The sequence below is a fragment of the Miniopterus natalensis genome, chromosome 4 (genome assembly GCF_054644295.1).
Source record: "Miniopterus natalensis isolate mMinNat1 chromosome 4, mMinNat1.hap1, whole genome shotgun sequence".
In the NCBI taxonomy this organism is placed as follows: Eukaryota; Metazoa; Chordata; class Mammalia; order Chiroptera; family Miniopteridae; genus Miniopterus; species Miniopterus natalensis.
Genome location: NC_142084.1, coordinates 62,716,499 through 62,735,613, shown reverse-complemented (window position 1 = coordinate 62,735,613; position 19,115 = coordinate 62,716,499). Strand labels below are relative to the sequence as shown.

At 54.9% G+C, this 19,115-nt stretch overlaps 1 protein-coding gene across 1 annotated transcript; it reads left to right on the top strand.

The window, feature by feature from the left end:
• Positions 1–3,704: 3,704 nt before the first annotated feature.
• ABHD17A (abhydrolase domain containing 17A, depalmitoylase) lies at positions 3,705–12,501 on the top strand. Its single transcript, XM_016209734.2, has 5 exons — positions 3,705–3,770; positions 7,315–7,850; positions 9,023–9,217; positions 11,763–11,942; positions 12,030–12,501. Exons 2-5 carry the CDS (start codon positions 7,381–7,383, stop codon positions 12,253–12,255), a joined length of 1,071 nt encoding a protein of 356 aa, XP_016065220.2. The 5' UTR covers positions 3,705–3,770; positions 7,315–7,380; the 3' UTR covers positions 12,256–12,501.
• Positions 12,502–19,115: the final 6,614 nt, after the last annotated feature.

The window sequence follows — 19,115 nt, the reverse complement described above, 5'->3', positions numbered from 1 at the left end:
TTAAAAAGGGAATTTTATTTATAAAGTTACAGAGGAGAGAGAAAGGCAAAGGTAATGCACCTGGGGGGATGAAGAGGGGGACAGGAATGGCATGGGCGTGCACCAGGTTGACCATAATATATTTTTTAAATAGTGTATTGATTTTGAGAGAGAGAGGAAGGGAGAGGGAGAAAGAGAGAGATAAACATTGATGTGAGAGTGTAACATCGATTGGCTGCCTCCTGCATGCCTCCTACTGGGGATCAAGCCTGCAACCCAGGCATGTGCCCTGACCCAGAATTGAACTAGCAGTCTTTTGGTGCACAGGTTGACACCCAACCAACTGAGCCACACCGTCTAGGGCTTGACCATAATCTTTTAAAAAATATATATTTTATTGATTTCAGAGAGAGGAAGGAAGAGGGAGAGAAACCTCAATGATGAGAGAGAGTCACTGATTGGCTCCTTTGCTACACTATCCCTGCTGGGGATTGAACCCACAACCCAGGCATGTGCCCTGACCAGGAATTGAACTGCAATCTCCTGGATCATAGGTCGATGCTCAACCGCTGAGCCATGCTGGCTGGGTTTGACCATAATCTTTACATCCAGTCTCCTCTGGCAGAACTTTAAGGATATTTTCTTTTTTTCATTATTATAATTAATGTAGATATGGATGTCTATGAACAGACCATGCTGCCTTTCATGTTGTTTACTTGGATCCTTAGAAGGAGATCCTCCCTTCCTTCTCTCCTTCCATCAACATTTATTGAGCACCAACTGAATGCTAAGCCCTGAGCTGGGCACTGGGAACACAACAGGGAAATAACAGACACAGATGCCTTTCTTGGTGCTCCTAGAACTTTCTAGGTGATGGTTCTTTCCTTGTTCTCCATCTATGCCATCCAATATGGGAGCCACCAGTCCCAAGTGGCTCTTGAGCACTTGAAATAAGGCTATTGCAACTGAAGAACTAAATTTTAAATTTTATTGGCTTTATTTCAAATCCTCACCAGAGGATATGTTTTTATTGATTTGAGGGAGAGAGAAAGATTGATTGGTTGCCTCCTGGACATGCCCCAATTGGGGATTGAACCCTCAACCTAGGTATGTTCCCTAATTGGGAATCAAATCTGCAACCTTTTTGGTGTATAGGATGATGCTCCAACTAACTGAGCCACCCGGCCAGGACACATTTTATTTTAATCATTTAAATTTAATAAATAGCCATATGGGGCTAATGGTTCCATATTGGAAACCTAGGGGCTGGAACTCATGGCTCCCTGATGGGAACATTTTTAAGACCCATTAATTCCTGTGTGGCCATGTTATTTTCCAGACAGGGTGAGCATCTCAAGTCAGGAGAGAGTGAGGGAAGGCCTGAGGTCTGTAATGGGTGGCACTGAGCCTCCCCTCACCCTCACGGAAGCCATCCCCTGGGGTTGGGAATTATCTTTATCGCGTTTGTTATGCATCCGTCAATTCATCAGACAGCATGTGGAACAGCTGGGAACATGATGGATGAGATCCTGGGAAGGGGGTGAAATATGGGGAAGTTACATGATTAACAGGGAAACAGCTCAATAAAATGATATAAGATGGAAAGTTCTGATGGAAATAAATAGGGTGTAGGGATGGGGGTGCGTGTAGTAGGGACTTTGGCTTGGGGGTGGTCAGGGAGGGCTCTCTGAAGGGGAGATATTTGAGAGGACGCCTAAAGATGAGGAGCCAGCCATGTGGCTATTTGGGGACAGGGCACTTCAGGAAGGAGGCACAGCTCATGCAAAAGCCTTGAGGCAGGAATGAATCTGGCATTGCCAGTGTGGCTGGGTCAGAGAAAGCAAGGGAAAAAGGGTGGGAAGTGAGGGAGTAAAAATGGGCCAGTGGCTGGACCTTGCAGGGCCTTTGGGAGGGGAGAAGAAAGGGTGACTGTCCTGAGACGTTGGGAAATTTACAGCAGTGCCTTTATCTTCGCAGAGTCCCCTTTGGTCAGAGGGGTAATTGGGTGAGGGCAGGGACAAACCACATTTGGATGGGAATTGAGCCTCCTCCTACCTCCTGTACCCACCCCCTTTGCAGTGTCAGCTGGTGTTTCCTTTCATGAAGGTGGACCTGGGATTTCTGGTGCAGCTGCAGCTCTGGCCCTTGCTAGCCCAGAGGGAGAGGGGCTGGATGGGAAGATGGGTTTGGGGAAGGAGGCTGTAGACAGGCCTCCTTCTGCTCCAGTGCCTGAAGTCACAAGGAAATCAGAAGGAACCTGACCAAGTTGTTACCTTTGGGCCTTAAGAGAACTTCAGCTGATGCTGGGAGCCTTGGGGGGGCGGGGGGGTTGTGCGGCAGAGTCAGGAGGACTCTGGAGCACACCTGGACAGCCCCCTAGCAGAGTGGGGGAAGAGGTGGTTGAGCCCAGGTAAGGGGGCAGAGCTTGGGGCCAGAGGAAACCAGCTGGAAAACAATCCTGGGCAGTGTCCACTCCTGAGTCTGGAGTCCTCTTCAGGTAGGTGACTGGAGGAATGGGGGGGGGGGGGCTGGCCCGAGAGCCCAGAGCCTCAGGCTTATCTCTGTAAAGGAAGCTAAAGACTAGAGCCTTTGGAGAGGAGTTGGGGTAGGATAGGGTCTGCCTGCAGCGGCTGGGGCATTTTGAGCTGGAAAAGGCATCTGCAAAGGCAGGAGGCCTGGAAGGGCAAGATTGTCCAACTAATTCACAGACCTGCCTCAAGCTGGGCCCTGTTGGCCTTCGCAGTTTTTCTGCCTTTGTCACTGTCACCACCTCAGAAAGGCCTACCTGGGCCACCCAAGTCACCTTTACCATACCCCCATTGTGTTCACAACCCTTACCCTCTCCAAGCAGGGTGAGCAGAGCCCAGAGAGACTAGGGTAAGGAGTGTGAGGCACTTGCCGCAGGCACAAAATTTAAGGGATGCCAAAAAACTCAGCTACCAAAATTCATAGTATTTTCATGCATTTTATTTTATTTTTATCCTCACCTGAGGATATATTTTCCATTACTCTTCTAAGAGAGTGGAAAGAAAGGAGAAAGAGAGATAGTCACATTAATTGGTTGCCTCACCCACGCGCCCCGACCAGGGCCCGGAATCGAACCGGCAACCCAGGTAGGTGACCATGATCGGGAATCAAACCTGCGACCCTTCGGAGCGATGGCGACGCTCTAACTACTGAGCCACACCAGCCTGGGCGAAAATACCATGATTTTAAATAAAGGCTGGATCCGACCCTGCACTTGCACAACCTTGCCTCACTCGCCTCACCTTATTCCTAGCCCTGGAATGAGTAAAAGAACGTACCACAGCTGAAACCTGGAACCAGAGCCTCGTCCGCCCCGTGTCGGTTCCGCCCACCACAGCCCCGCCCCCAATCAAGACTCACTCGCCAACCACAACTCGGTTCCGCCTACTCCACGCTTAGCTCCGCCCCCAAGCCCGGTCCCATCCATCAATTAAGCCAGCCTCGCACGCTGGAGCCTAGTCCTGAGCCTAGTCCCAAGCCCAGTCCAGACCCGGTACGCGCGTCACGCCTGCACCCGAGGCTCAGGTCCAGACTCCATCCCCTCCGGCCCCCAGCAGCCTCAGGCCTCCGCGCGTGCCTGCGCGTCACTTCCGGGGCGGTGGCGGGAGCGAGGGTGACTTCCGCCCGCGGGGGAGCGGCGGCGGCGGCGGTGCTGGAGGTCCGGCCGCGGCGCCGAGGGACCGACGAGGGACCGACTGACGCACGGGCGGGAGGGCGGAAGCCATGGAGTGTGGCCCCGGCACTGGGGTGCGCGGGCCGCGGCGGTGAGTGCCTAACAGGGGCGGGCGTGGCCTGGCCGTTTGGGGAGCCGGGCCGGGCCGCGAGACCCGGCCAGCCCAGTCGGACTCCCCCGAGACCCCGCACTCCCGGGGTAGCCGCAGTGCCCCCGGAGCGACCCAGACCAGGGGTGAGGACTGCGGGCCAGCGTCCCGGACTCCGGCAGAGCCCTGTCCTCCGCTCAGCCTTCCGACGTGGGGTGGGCGCCCACCCTCCTATGACGCGGCCGTCGCCTCTTTCCCCCCCTTCATTCAGACGTGGGGTGAACGCCCACCCCCCTGGGATGAGGCCCCCGCCCTCCGGGAGTGCGCGGTCCGTGCCGCGGACTCTGTCTCTGTCCCGGAACCGGCCCTCCACCCCAACACCCAGACCAGCCGCAGCAGCCCGTAGCCGAGCCCTGCTTCCTAAACACCTCCTAGATGCCTCTGCCCATTCTCAGGCTTCCCGGCCTCCCCTCCAGTTCAAGGAACATCCACAGCCCCTAACCCCGGTCCAGAACTCCTCTGGGGCTCCCTGTTTCCTCCAGAATGAAGTCCAATTTCTGCAGCAGGGCTCACGGGCGCGGCCTGACCCTGGCCTTCTCCGGGACTCCCCTCTGCTCACCTCTTCCTCCCAGCGTCTGCTCTAGCCAGGACCTGCAGTTCCTGGAACACTCTGTCACCTCTGGGGTTTTGCCCATGCTCTTCCTTCTGCCCTGTCTTCTGTCATTTGGCCACTTTCTCTCCATCGTTCAGATTGCACCTTCCAGGCAGCTTTCCCACCCTAACTGGTTGGGTGAGGTGCTGTCACAGTCATCAGTATTTAGGTCGTCCTAGAGTATTGCAATTGCTTTGGTTCCTCATTGGTCCTCTTAACACCTACCTCCAGCCTGCATGGGGTCTGGCAGCAGGGTTCCCAGTATGTGCTTGTGAGTGGAATCCCTGAGGCTTTGGGTGCCAGGGGTGTGTGCCCAGTAAGGGAGGCACCTGGATATGTACTGCCCAGTCTGGGGCCTGGCTCTTGGGGCACACTCAGTGACACCCATAAATGATGTGCAGGAGGTCCCACCTGTGTATGGCCTGAGAAGAGACTGTCCCCCTTACCTGTCAAACCTGGCAAACTCTGTAGCTTTCCCATTTCCTCTTTTCCCTTTGTCATTTGAACATTTGTTCAGCCATTGTTTATTGAGCAAAACCAGATAGTGGTCCTGCCCTTGTGGAGTTTTTCTGTGGTTGGAATGGGGAACCATGAGAGCATAGTGGACCCTGAGGTGGGAGTACCTGACCAGGTTTAGGCCCCTTTGAAGGCACTGAAGTGGTATGTGAATGATGGAAAGGACAAGGGCAAGGACTGTCAAATGAGATTGAGGAGGAGATCCCCAGGAGGGAAGCTGCGTGGGCTCTGGCTCTGAGGCATGAGTGGGCAGTGTGGCTTGTCTGGGGAGAGTGAGGGGGACTGGGGTACCAGATGAGTGAGGCTGGAGAGGTCGCTCCAGACAATTGCCAACTTGGCAGGCTGTGGTGAGGGATTTGATCTCTATTCTGAAAATAGTGGGAGGCAGGCCACAGGGGCATCCCAAAAGGGAGGTGGCATGATTAGATTTGTGTTATGAAAAGATCCTTCAGCTGCTGGGGGCAGGGAGAATGACCTGGAGTGGGGTGATGGTGGCCAAGGGGGGACCAGCAAGGAAGGAGACTGCTAAAGTCCGGATGATGATAGAGGAGGGGACTGGTGGCAGTTAGAGAGAGGAAGAGCCAACAGGGAGGAATCAAGGACCACATCCAGGTTTCTGGTTTTGTTAGTGTGGCTTAGCCACCTTGGTGTGCCCCTTCATTCTCAGGGTTGCTGGGGACCTCCTGACTGCCTGTCTCTTAGCCAGGTCTTCCTCTCAAAACCAGTTTTCACAGTGCCACCTAGACTTCAGACCCTTCACTCCCCACTTGCAGCAATGGACTGTCACCTCTTGGGGCCTGGACCTCTTTGAGAATGTGTTGTTTGACATTTGGGGACACATAATTCTTTCTTGGGGGGGTGCACTGTGGGGTGTTAAGCAGCATCCTTGGCCTCCACCTTCTTGATGCTGGAGCTCCCATTCCCAGTCCTCATAACCAAAAATGTCTCTAGACATTGGCAAATGTTCCTGGTGGGGACAAACTCTCCTGCATCTGAGAACCAGTATGATAGAGCCTCTCCTCTGAAAAATACTTGCACATAAAGTGTGCATCCTGCTTGGAAGTTCAGGGACTTCTGGAAGCAGTCCATGTCCTCACCTTGGCTTTTGCAGCTCTCCCTCTCCCCTGTGTGCCCTGAAACTGGGTGACAGCATGATGTGGCTCTCTCCAGCCCTTAGTCTCAGGTCACAGGTCTGGAGGGAGCAGGTGTGTTCTGGGCCTCAGACATCTTTGACCTACTCTGAATTCCCATGTCCCTGGCCCAGTGGTTTTCAAATGCTGTGGCCTCAAAACTGCTGCTCTGATGCTAAAGCTGAGTGGTGTGTGTCTCCCTCGGTCCAGCCTGTAGGGAAAGTGTAGTAAGTGGTCAGGTTTTCTCAAACCTCTGTGTATTTCCTATTCTCTCCATTGGCAGTTCTCTGTATACGATTCTAGTTGCTTTAGCAATTTAACTGTATTCTGTTTAATAGAGCGTTTCATGACGCTTTGCCAAAAGGAAGAACATTTGAGCTTCTACTCTGAGCCATGCCCCCTGCCCACCACTAAACCCGTCATTTCTTTTGCTTCCCCTGTGAGGTGAGTGGTGTCTTAGTTGATGGATAAGGAAACTGAGGCCCTGGAGGGTAAGTGACTCGCCCAAGGTCCCAGACCCTGAAGTTGGCAAAGCTGGAAGAGGAGCCACAGCCCCCGCGACCCCCACCCCTTCAACAGCCTGGCCCTTAGGCCTGGCCCCCTGCACAGGGGAGAGCCATTGTTCAGCTCTTAGCCTGAGATGTATCCTGCTTTTGTTCCCAGAGCCTTTGTTTGTTGTGTTTCCTCTGGGCTCCTCTGTCTCAAGTCCTCAGGCCGCCCAGCTGGGCCCAGCCCCTGTCAGCGTGCTTTTGGGTCTGAAGCTTGTCTTTGCCTCAGCTGCTCTGTGTCACCTGAGGGTGGCAAGGTGGGAGGGTGGGGGTAGAGTCTGGGCCAGCTCTGTGGACAGAGGCATGGGGGTCAGGGGTGGTGACAGGGTTTCCCTGGGCCCAGAGCAGCGGGAGGGGAGCTGGGATGGGCCAGGGATTTGCTTGCCCAGCACAGCCGTCAGGTTGTGGCTGGGCTGATGAATGGGCTTAAATGGCAACAGTCTGTGACTTCAAGCTGAGGAAGGGTGGTAGCAGGTGGGGGCAGGTCAGCTTTGCGTCCCACAGAGGTCACTTGGGAGGTACATGGTCCCCTTGGAGGGCAAGCTGGGCTTGCAGGTCTATGCCAGCCCAGAGGGTGGAACACCCTAATCAGGAGAAGTGGACTGAGCTTTGGGGAAGGCCTAGAGGCTCAGGCTGGGCGAAATTGGGTCTCCGTCTCTGGTGGTGCCCTGGGGGAACTCACATGTTGCTGTTCTTTGCAGGGATTCCCTGTGCAGGACATGGAGATGTGAAGCTGCAAGGCTCCCGAGGGCTCGGCTTGGACCGAGATGGGGCTGGGCTGCTGCCTCCTAACAGGGCTCTTGTCTGGGGCAGTGGCTGGGGGTTGCCCTCCCCCCACCCGCATCTTAGAGCACCCCTACTCCTCCGCTGCTGAGCCAGGCCCGCACTGCGGCCGAGTGCCCGCCATGAACGGCCTGTCGGTGACTGAGCTCTGCTGCCTCTTCTGTTGCCCGCCCTGCCCTGGTCGCATTGCTGCCAAGCTCGCCTTTCTGCCGCCGGAGCCCACCTATTCTCTGGTGCCTGAGCCTGAGCCCAGGCCTGGTGGGGCCGGGGCTACCTCCTCAAGGGCCCTGAGGGCCTCCACAGGCACCCCCAGACGTTGGAAGCTCCACCTGATGGAGCGCTCTGATTTCCAATACAGCCAGCGTGAGCTGGACACTGTTGAGGTCTTCCTGACCAAGAGCAGCCGGGGCAACCGCATTGCCTGCATGTTTGTGCGCTGCGTGCCCGGAGCCAGGTGAGCCTCCAAGACTCCACCCGGACAGACCCAGAGCCAGGAAGGATGGAGGGGCTGGATCAGGCAGTGCCTCATGCTTATCCTCAGGGTCCCTGGAGTGCTAAAGTGGGATGAAAGCCCACCAGGGGTTGCGGGTGCCTAGGGATGCTTCCTGCCAAGGGCTGGCAGACCAGAACAACCAAGGGTGCTCCTCACTCTGCTCATGGCCGCTGCCCAGCTGCTTTAAGCCCTTACTGCCCAGTGTCCTTCCATGTGCAGCTCTGAGGAGCCCTCTCAGTACCCCATCTTGCAGATGAGGATCCTGAGGCTCAGGGAAGTAGCTGTGTCAACAGCACCTGCTCGAAAAGGAGCAGGGTCTCAGGCGCTTGATGCCCAGTGAGGTCTTGGTACTTGAGGCTGGCCCGTGACTCAGGCTCAGTCTGGCTTCCCATTAACGGTGCCTCAGGTCCTGCAAGTAGAGCTTTTTACTGAGCCTGAGGGGTGAGGCAGAGGCGAGCCTTCCAGGTGCTTCTGCCTCAGACCAGGCAGGTTTTGACTCCAGGTCTAAGTCCAGAGGGGGAACTCTTTTCCTCTGGGCCAGGGTGGGCTGGCTGGAATGGGAGCTGGGACCCGGTGATGCTGGAGGAAGAGGACCTTGAGAGTCTGTTGGCGAGGAGTCGCCTGATTACCTTCTCTTGGCAGGACCTGGGCAGGCTCTGTTAGTGGCAGCTTGGCAGGGCTGTCATGGGACACAAGCTGAAATGAGTGCCATGGTTATTTCCTGCAGGAGAGGGAGATCTGAACCACTGTGAACAGGGGTTGGCTTTATTCACTTGTGGGGCTGGGGCAGGGGCCAGCTATCAGGAGGAGAGGAGATAGCACTGTTGGCTGAGAAGCTGTCTCATTCTCCAGGAAGGCTCTGAGCAGCGGGCCCATGTGCCTGCTATCTTCAGGGGTTGTCTGAGTCCCTTTGAGAGGAGTAGACCCAAAGAGAGGTGGCTGGGCCTGCCCTGTGCTCAGAATGTGACCAAAGGTCCCTGTGCCCCCTTTCATAGAGGAGAAGCCTGAGGCCTTTCCCTGCCCGAGATCACACAGGTGGGAGGAACTGGGCTACTCTGTCACAGGCGGCCTGTCCCCTCCAACAGCAGTCCTATCTCTTCTTGTCCTCTGACCTGTCTTCTCCCATCCCCTAGGTACACAGTCCTCTTCTCACATGGCAACGCAGTGGACCTGGGCCAGATGAGCAGCTTCTACATAGGCCTGGGCACACGCATCAACTGTAACATCTTCTCCTATGACTACTCGGGCTATGGCGTCAGCTCGGGCAGGCCCTCTGAGAAGAACCTCTACGCCGACATCGATGCTGCCTGGCAGGCCCTGCGCACCCGGTGAGCTGTGTGCTGGGGACTTGGTCAACCTAGAGTGTCCCCTTGGGGGGAACCAGACCCTGTGAAATAGGATGGGTTGGAAGGCGCCCACCAAGGACTTGGGCCTCCGTCCCTGGGGAGGGAGGAAGCCTGGGCCACGTCCTGGTGGGTGGCCTTGCTGGAGAGGGAAACTGTCACTGGCCACAGTAGTCCGGAAGATAAGGCCTGAGCCCTGTCCCCTCAGTGTGGTAACAGGCATGCTTGGTGTGCAAGCAGGCATGTGGGCAGTCCTCGAATCTCCCTGGTGAGGGATGGAGATGGCCTGAGCTTTCCCCAGGGGAGTGGAGGTTTCCCCCCGGGAAGAAGTGTTGGGCAGAGGACTTTGGGCTCAGGAGGTAGCATGTGAGGGCTGTGTGAATGAACTGTAGAGCCTGGAGGCCAAGGGAGCACATGGGGGGTGGGGTACAGGGCTGGGCTGGGTGTGAATGAACTGTAGAGCCTGGAGGCCAAGGGAGCACATGGGGGGTGGGGTACAGGGCTGGGCTGGGTTGCTGCATTGGGGTTCTGGGGGCAGGCCTGAGGCACTGTGGCCATGGAACTTGACCTCATCCTGGGGGCAGTGGGTGGGGTGGGGCTCCTCTAGGTCTAGAAGGTTCTGTTGGGCAGCTTGGTGCCCAGCACAGCTCTGGTGGCTGATGGGAGATCAGCAAACAGAGGACATACCCACATGCTTGACTCAGACAGGGCCATTCACTCTCTGGACCTCTACCATCTTGGTCATCTAGATCCTGGGCAGACCCCTCCCACCCTAGTACTCAATGACTGAAGCACATTCATTCTGTCTGAGTCAGAGTTTGCAACATGCTGCTGTGTTCCCAGCACTACTCTAGAAGGAGGTCAATTCTGGCCTTCCTGGAGGTGGCACCTTATCCACTGTGTGATGGGGGATGCCCTACCTTAGCCCTGCTTGGCTGACCTGCTGGACCCTCTCCTTCAGGGGCCAAAGTCAGTCTGCCCTGGGGAGATGGGGCTCATAGTGATGCACCAAGCAGTCTCTTTGGCAGGCCCTGGGAGCAGGGCCCCCTGGCACCAAGGACCTGTCTTGGGTGGTATGGTACAGGTACATGCCTGCCCTCAATTTCCTCAGTCCTTCCTGCTGTCCCTGCTTGTGCTGGGGGTTGCTGGCAGAATCATACCCTGCTGTGGGGTGAGGGCTCTGAGCTCTGTCCATTGTCTATCTGTCTTTTCACCAGCACTGACTTCCGGAGATCTGGCCCCTAAGCTCCACCAGCTTAGAGGCAGCAAGCAGGAGGCTTGGGCCCAAGCAGTATTTGGGCTGGGGAGGCCTGGGGGAGAAGAGTCACTCTACCTGGCACCTGTTGAGTTTATTCAGGTGGAGATGTCCAGGGGCTGCTGGGGGTCCCTGCTTGGTGCTGGGTTATGTTGGTGCTCAGCTCAGCAGTGGCCATGGCAACCTGGGAGCAGGCTGGGGAGGAGTGGCCAGGTGGCATCCCTGAGGTCTGGGAGTAGGCAGGGGTTAACCTGGAGTGCCACCAGGACAGGGACAGGTGGGGACGACCCTGTAGGACAGGGAGGTGGAGTCTGGCTTTTCACGTATGTTCCTCAGGTGAGATGCAGAACTGCCCTGGCCCCTGCCCACTGGGAAGAGGGATGTCCCTTTGGGATTGGGGTCTTATGTGTTGGAGGAGAGCCTTGGAGGCCACCTGCATGGGGAGGGTGGCAAATGGGTCCCAGTGTGGTTGGGAATAGGCATGTAGGGGCCGTGGAGCTGGCTTGGAGCTGGATCAGCTGTGCTGGGGGGACCTGAGGGGAGGCATGTGAGGAGGTGGCAGAGCAGGGGAAGGGGCTGGGGCCTGAAGGTGGTGGGAGTTGGTGCTGAGGAGGGAGGCCCAGGACTTGGCCATTACATAGGGAAGGTGGCAGAAGGAATTAACACCCACCCGTCTCCCCACAGCAGTGGATAAATACTTACCAGTGTTATACTAGGCACTTAATTGGGCATGGGGGACACCATGGGGCGAGACATGGGGACAGCTGCCTCAATATCCTACAGCAAAGGGGGTGCAGGGAGGAAGACAGCCCCTTCCCCCATTGCTACCAGGAGGGCTATCTAGTCCAGAACAGCAGGGTTAGGAAAACCCCAAGCAGAATCTGGATGTGGCCCTGGCCAGGGTGACCTGGAGAAGTAAGAGAGGCCCCAGGGCTACCCTTCCCCCAGTAGCCTTTGTGGGGCCCTCACCAGGTGCACTCCCTACTCCTGAGGAAGTAGATCCTGTTGGAGAAACTGAGGGTAGAGCTAGATGACCTGGGGCTGTGGTCCTGGTGGAAAGGGGTAGGGTGAGGGTGAGGGCAACTGCCTTCACACCTGTGGGGCGGCCCTGCCTACCTACTAAGTGGAGCGCCTCTGTTGGGGGCCAGGGGAGGGTCCCTGGGACCAGCCTAATTGCCTAGAGCTGCCGGAGTAGAATGGGGGACTGACTGCCCAAGGAGGGAGGGCTGTGGGAAGGGAGTTTTGTAGTTGCAGCTGACCCTGCCCCGCTGCCAGGTACGGCATCAGCCCGGATAGCATCGTCCTGTATGGGCAGAGCATCGGCACAGTGCCCACGGTGGACCTGGCCTCACGCTACGAGTGTGCCGCGGTGGTGCTGCACTCCCCGCTCACCTCGGGCATGCGTGTTGCCTTCCCAGACACCAAGAAAACCTACTGCTTCGACGCTTTCCCCAAGTGAGCGCTGGGCTGCCCTGGGAACCTGGGTGGGGGCGGGGCCTCGGTGGGGCGGGGCTTGGAGGCCTGACTCGCCCCACCCTGCAGCATCGAGAAGGTGTCCAAGATCACTTCGCCAGTGCTTATCATCCACGGCACGGAGGACGAGGTGATCGACTTCTCGCATGGGCTGGCGCTCTATGAGCGCTGTCCCAAGGCCGTGGAGCCGCTGTGGGTGGAGGGCGCCGGGCACAACGACATTGAGCTCTACAGCCAGTACCTGGAGCGCCTGCGCCGCTTCATCTCCCAGGAACTACCCAGCCAGCGCGCCTAGTGGAGCCGCTGCACCTCGAGCCAAGCTGGGACAGACCTCAGCAATAAGGCGGCACCAGCCCCGGCCCCGGGGGCTGCATGTGTACCCCTCGTGTGCCCCGGTTCCCCGAGGCAGCTGGCCTGCAATGAGGTCGGAACTGCCCTGGCCCCGGGGGTGTGGACGATGTGCAAGTGGCAGAGCCACGCGCTCCTTTTTGAAGCAAAACGAAGGAAAAACGTGAAAACAAATTAAAGATTTAAAATTTTAGCGTTCCTCTCCTTGTTTTCATGGGCTCATGTGTGCATTCCCCAGGGCTCAGCAAGTTCTCAGAAGGTGCTGGGCTTGCCCCTAACCCCCCAGGAAAGTTCACAAATACAGATGCCATCACTTTCCCAGCAGTAGAGGGGGTAGGGTTCAGGTCCCAAGCAGAGCACTGCTTGAGTTTGATGTTCTCCGTGTCGGTGATGGGGGGCGGGCAGCACCTGCCTAAATTGGGTGCTCCTCCTTGGGGTGGTGGTGAGTGGCCACAGTGGGTCTGCTCTGCCTGCTCTGGGGTCCCAGTGAGGCACTCTTGTGCTCCCATGATGGATAAGGACACTGCACAATCGCTCCCTTGGTAGATAAGGACTTGGTAGATAATCACAAGGCTGCTCTTCCTGTCTTGCCTGTCCTGGTGGGTGGGCTGCACTGATGGCCAAGACGGCTCACCGGGGTCCTGAGAGGCTGGGCCAGGTCACTTCCTTTGCAAATGGGGAGGCTGAAGCCCGGGGAGGGCGGCAGTGGCAGGTCTGAGGGCCCTGTGGAGTCTTTCCCAGGAAAGGGGCCACCTGGGGGCTGGGTTTCCGGAACACGGCCGGGGGCGGGGGGGGGGACGGGGGACTTTGGACTGTGTTTGCCTGGGGTGCCCTTGAGATACTGGGTCTCTCTGGACCCTAGCTGGAGGCCGGGCTCACCACTAGGCCCAGAGTTCCTCTTGGGACCTCCAGGGACAAAGCCCTAGAGCTGGGAAGACCTCAGAAAGGAATGGCCTATCGTCCACCTCCGGGCCTGGCGGCAATTTAGCTTGTGTTGCAGAACCAGGAGGTGGCGGGGCCAGGACCCAGAGCTGCTTGTTTCCACCTGGCCCTAGTCTGAGGCCTATGGCATTGTGCGCCCCCCTCCCCTTTTTTTTTAATCCTCGCCGGAGGACATTTTTTCCTTTGCTTGTTCGAGAGCTTTAGAGAGATAGAAACATAGATGTGAGAGAGACATCCATTGGTTGCTTCTGCAGGCGCCCCACCCGGGGCAGAGATCAAGCCTGCAACCAACATATGTGCCCTTGACCAGAATCCAACCGAGACCCTTCAGTCCGCGGGCCCACGCTGACAGCTCTAACCACTGAGACCGGCTGGGGCCAGCGTGGCCCCTTTAAGAGGGGGCGGTGCTTCAGCCTGGGCCCAGCCAGGGGGAGTCCCGGGGCAGTTGCGTCACGTGCATGGCCCAGGCGGAGGCGGAAGTGGCGGGACGTTGTCCCAGAACGGCTGCGGACCCGAGGAGGCCGCGGCCTCGCGGGTAAGTGGCGGAGGCTCGGACCCCGCGCGGCTGGCCCCTGCCCTTTCCGCCTGTCCGCCGTTTCCGACGGTTCCCCTCGGTCCCCACGCGCCTTAACCTCCCCACGTGCAGAACGCGCTGCTGCGGGGTCGGACCGCGTGCCTACGCCTATCTCAGTGTTGACACTTGGCGGGATCAAGCTTGCTCCCCGTCAGTCCAGCTGTGTTTGGCCTCCTAATACTTTGCTCCGCAGAACTTTTTGTTGCTCGTAATGGGGAATGAGTGGCTTGGGTGCTCAGAGAGCTTAGAATGGTCTGCCGGGCGCATAAAGAGTGTCACTGCCCGACCAGAGGTGACTCACCGGGGGTTACGTGGGAGGCGCCTCTTCTGCCGACCCCTGGCTCTGTGGTCCATCCAGGCTTGCTCCGGTATCCTGGCCTCTGAGTAACCCAGCCTTTGAGTCTATGGAGTCCTGTCCCACCCTTCTCTATCACTGGAAAGTGCCCTGGCCTGGGAGTGGGTGGGGAAGCTGCTGGTGGCTTTGGCCCTCCCAAGCCCCACGGGCCCCTCTTGCAAGGAATCTGGGGTAATTTTTGATAATACGGGATGTTTAGAAGCCAGACTAAACCTGAGATGTGTACTCACTAAAGCAGAGAACACCTGTGGTTCTAGCTCTTGGTTGGTTGCCCGGTTACCCCAGGACATTTGCACAGACTGTTCTTTGAACCTGATATACCTTCACTAAACTCTGGTCTTCTGTCAAGGCTCCCAGCATAGCTAACTTTTCTTAAGTCTAACTTCCTCTCAGTCTTTTGCTTCAGTTGCTTCCCCAAAGCAACCCTTCTTACCCCTCTGACCCGTGGTCCCACTTACCCCTGGCCACTGCATTTGTCACAGAGCATGTTGTCTTTCATCCTATCAGAATGTAAGTTTATTGAGAGACAGGACCCCACAATACAGCAAGTTCAAAGAAACTGCTTACAACTGAACAAAAATGTTTTCAGATACATAGAGTAAAAAGTTCAGAATATGGAAGGGTGTCGGGTGAAAACTCAGTATCATTCCCACCCCTGACCTCCAAGGCCTGGTTCCCCCTCCCCTGGGGCAGAGATAAACGAGTTTCTCATGTATCAACAGAGAAATACTATGCACGTATATCTGTTGCATTTGTACAAAACCTTACTCACTGTTCATGTGGTCCCGCTTGGAGAGTGTTTTCTATGGACTCATTTGTTTTAATGGCTGTACCATATTTTATTAGTACTGCCCATTTACCCTGTTTCTTGTTGGTTGAAGTTTAGGTTATTTCTAGTCTTGTAACAAGTAGTGCTAGGTTTACTATATTTATGGCCAAGTAGGAATATTTCTGTTGCTGAATTCCTTGGTGCAGAAGTGCTAGGTTGAAAGGCTTTCTTCCATAGATCTCTAACTGGGTACATAACCTATTAACCAGTCATACCAAATTGTCCCCCTCCCAACAAAGGAAGGGACTAGTGTCCCCCATTTTTTGATCTTGCAGAACTGGTAGGCATAAAATAGTGTTTCGTTGTAGCTTTATTTGTGTTTCCTAGAAGTAAAATGGATCTCAATGCTTTTGTCAGATTTTTTTTTTTACCTTTTTAAAAAATATATATATATATATATTTTTTTTTCCCCCGCCTGGGCATGGCTCAGCGGTTGAGCATCAACCTAGGATCCAGGAGATTGCAGTTCAATTCCCGGTCAGGGCACATGCCTGGGTTTCAGGCTTGATCCCCAGCAGGGGGGCGTGCAGGAGGCAGTCAATCAATGACTTTCTCATCATTGATATTTCTATCTCTCCCTCTCCCTTCCTCTCTCTGAAATCAATAAAAGATATTTTTTTAAAAATGGTTAAAATGGCAAGTTTTATAAAAAAATAAAAAAATATATATATATCTTTTATTGATTTCAGGGAGAGGAAGGGAGAGGGAGAGAGCTGAAACATCAATGATGAGAGAGTTGTCATTGATCAGCTGCCTCCTGCATGCCCCCGACTGGGGATCGAGCCTGCAACCTGGGCATGTGCCCTGACCGGGAATTGAACTGCAATCTCCTGGATCCTAGGTCAATGCTCAACCACTGGGCCATGCCTGGCTGGGCTGTCAGATTTATTTTTTTATGTTGATCATTTCTACCATTTTGAAACTGGAAAGACCTATATTTATTATAAACATGCCTATATTTAAAAACTGTTTGGCCCTGGCCGGTGTGGCGCAGTGGTTAGAGTGTCGGCCTGCAAACCAAAGGATCGTGGGTTCAGTTCCTGGTCAAGGGCACATACCTAGGTTGCAGGTTTGATCCCTGGCCCCTCAGTTGGGGCACATGTGGGAGGCAACCAATCGATGTGTCTCTCTCACATTGGTGTTTCTCTCTCTCTTTCTCCCCCTCCCTTCTTCCCTTCCACTCTCTCTAAAAATCAGTGGGGGAAAAATACCCCTGGGTGAGGATTAACACCACCAACAAAAAGCTGTTCGTATTTCATATTCTTTGCCCACTTTTCTATTGGGTTGTTGGTGTTATTCTCTTCTAGGCACACTTTCAATATTAAGGCAATTAGCCCATTGTCTGTTAAAGTGTTTTTTTTCATTCTGTCATTTGTCTTTGACTTGGATTGTGCCTTTTTGTTTGTCTTCAAATTTACTTATTTTTCCAGATATTTAAAGTTATTAGTTTTTTCATGTGTGGCTTCTGCATTTTGTGTCATGCTCAGAAATATTTTCTCTACTCCACGATTATATAACATTTGATATTTTCTTCTGGAAATGTAATAGTTTCTTTTTAAAAAAATTATTTAAATTTTGGTCTAATTCTAGAAAGTACTCCTTAGAAGGAGTGAGGTAAGAACGCAAACTGCTTTTTTCCAAATCATTTGCCCAACTACAGGTCCTGAAAAAGCCGTCTTTCCCCACTGAAGTGCCATCTTTATGGTATGCTGAGCCCTGGCCTCATGTGGGTTGTTCTAAGCTGTCATCCCAGTTAGCCTGAGCCCCACAGTCTTGATCACTGAGGTCTAGAGGCCTGGTCTCCTCTCCCCACTCCTGCAGGTTCTTTTTTCTTGTCAACCTCAGATGGGCTTATCTACTGCCCCTACCCTGGCCTTTTTTTGCAAAGATTGCTTAGATTTATAGACTATGTCGAGAGAAAATTGTCATCTTATAATGAATAGTTGATCCCTTGCATATAGACCATGCAGTGCTAGTTCCACTCCATGATAGAAAGGATTCTGAAAATTTAAGTTGAGACCCCCGCCCCCCCCAGTGCCTGATGTTGACGTTAGTGAGGCAGTCTGCTGAGACTACTACTCTCTATGCCAGGTTCCTGTGAGGGGCTTGTCCTGGGCCTTTCTCTGTACTTGGACTCGGGGTTATCATGTAGGGGCAGTGATGGAGGAAGCCAGTGGTACATTCCAGAATGTGCCCCCTTTCCCTTCCATTTGGTATGGCCCATGGGCCAGGCTGCCTGGGAGAAGGGCCAACTTTCGGTTCTCCATTTTGTAAGTTTTTTCGGACATGTGTTCACACCCAGCAGTGGCATTCTCCTGCTGCCCAGTGGGACCCTGAGCACAAACCCCATTCTCCAGGAAGGCAGTCCACGACTCCCTGGAACCTTCGGTCCTGGCCTAGCACACCTCAAATGTGGGCCCCTGCCGGGCCCAGATCTGAGATGAGGCCTCTAGTGGGTGCCACCCCTCAGGGCCCCAGGTACCCTAATCTAGGCATGGGCGCCATCCTCCCTCCTGGGGCAGCACTAACCTGTCTGGTTCACAGTTAGTGTGCAGGACTGACCTGTTGGCTGTGGTATTCATCAGACAGGATTGGTGGTCCAGCATCAGAGCCCCCCTTATATTTCATAGCTCCTGCCATGTGCCAAGTTGATCTTTATGAAAACCCTGGGCTCCTGGGTTCACCATCCCCATTGTCCCCACTTACAGGGAGATAGCTCAGGCAAAGCTGTGTCCAGGGCCAAGCCCTGGGACCCTGCCTGGGCAGCTCTGGCCTCGGCCTCCTATGGTGCTCACAGTCTTGGGTCACAGGCAGGCCTCTGCTGGACAGTGAGCTTTGAGCCACCAGACCCGAGTGCCTGGCACTGGCAGGGCACAGACCACAGCCATATGTATGTCTGTAGCATGAAACACTTGGAGGGGACTGGGCCTGGCCGAGGCTGTTTTTTGAAGCCCAGTGTGCCTAGCACAGCTTGCCCTGAACTGTGTTGGAAGATGAGGGCATCCTGAAAAGGGCTTTTCTTCTTTAACAGATCAGGTGGGGACTAGAGGAACATGGGCCTGTGAGAAGTGGCCCGGAGGCCAGGCCCCTGGGTGTCCTTGAGAGCCGGACAGATGAAACCTGCTTTGTGCCTCCGTGAGCCTCTGCTTTCAGGGGTCCCAGGCAAGGAGTGAGGGTGAGCAAGAGGTCTGGTGAGGGAATCCCCTCATGAAAGGAAGTGAGTGAACAGGTTAGAGCCAGATCCTGCTCTTCCCTCTTCCTGGAGAAGGAATGAGGGCCCTGGGTCTGTCCCTAGTGGCTCTGAGGAGGGGGCTAGTGCATCCTGTGTGACATGCAAGCAGAAGGTCAGTCACATGCCCACCATCTGGCTAGGCCTGGCCTGGGGCTGGCTTTGTCCTGGCCATGTCCATTGTCCCACCCTGAGATCTTGGCTACTCCTGTGTGTGAGGGATCCCTGAACCATGGTAAGTAGTCTCACACATGTTAGAAATAAACATGGATGCCTTAAGAGAGTGGGAAGTGAGCATTAACTTCTAAAATGCTCATTCATCAAAGGCTGACATACTGCTGCAACACCGACTTGAGGAGGAGTAGTAGCAGCTTTGTTTTTTAAAACATATTTTTTTATTGACTTTTAGAGAGAGGAACACTGATTGGATGCCTCCCGCAGCATCCTGACCAGGGATCGAAACTGAAACCTGGGTATGTGCCTTGACCAGGAATCGAACTGGCGACCTTTTGGTGCACGGGACAATGCTCAAACAACTGAGCCTCACCGGCCAGGGCAGTATTTGTACCAGAGTAGCGAGCAGGACAAACACCAAGTGGTCAGACTCATATCTACCAATGCCCAATACCAGGCAGGTGGCAGAATAGGGCATTTGCTATCCGACATGCCCCTCTGAGGAGCTGGTCCACTGCCTCCTAAACCCCAGTGTCCCATCTTGCTCCTCCCATGTCCCTGCCAGGTCCCTGCAGGCATCTCCAGAGGTAACCACTGTGGATAGGCTGCAGATATGGGTGAAAACACAGAGATCACAGCATGCACGGGCCTCCTCAGGGGTTGGAGCTGGCTTCTCTTTCCTAACCTTGTGTCCTGTGTCCTGG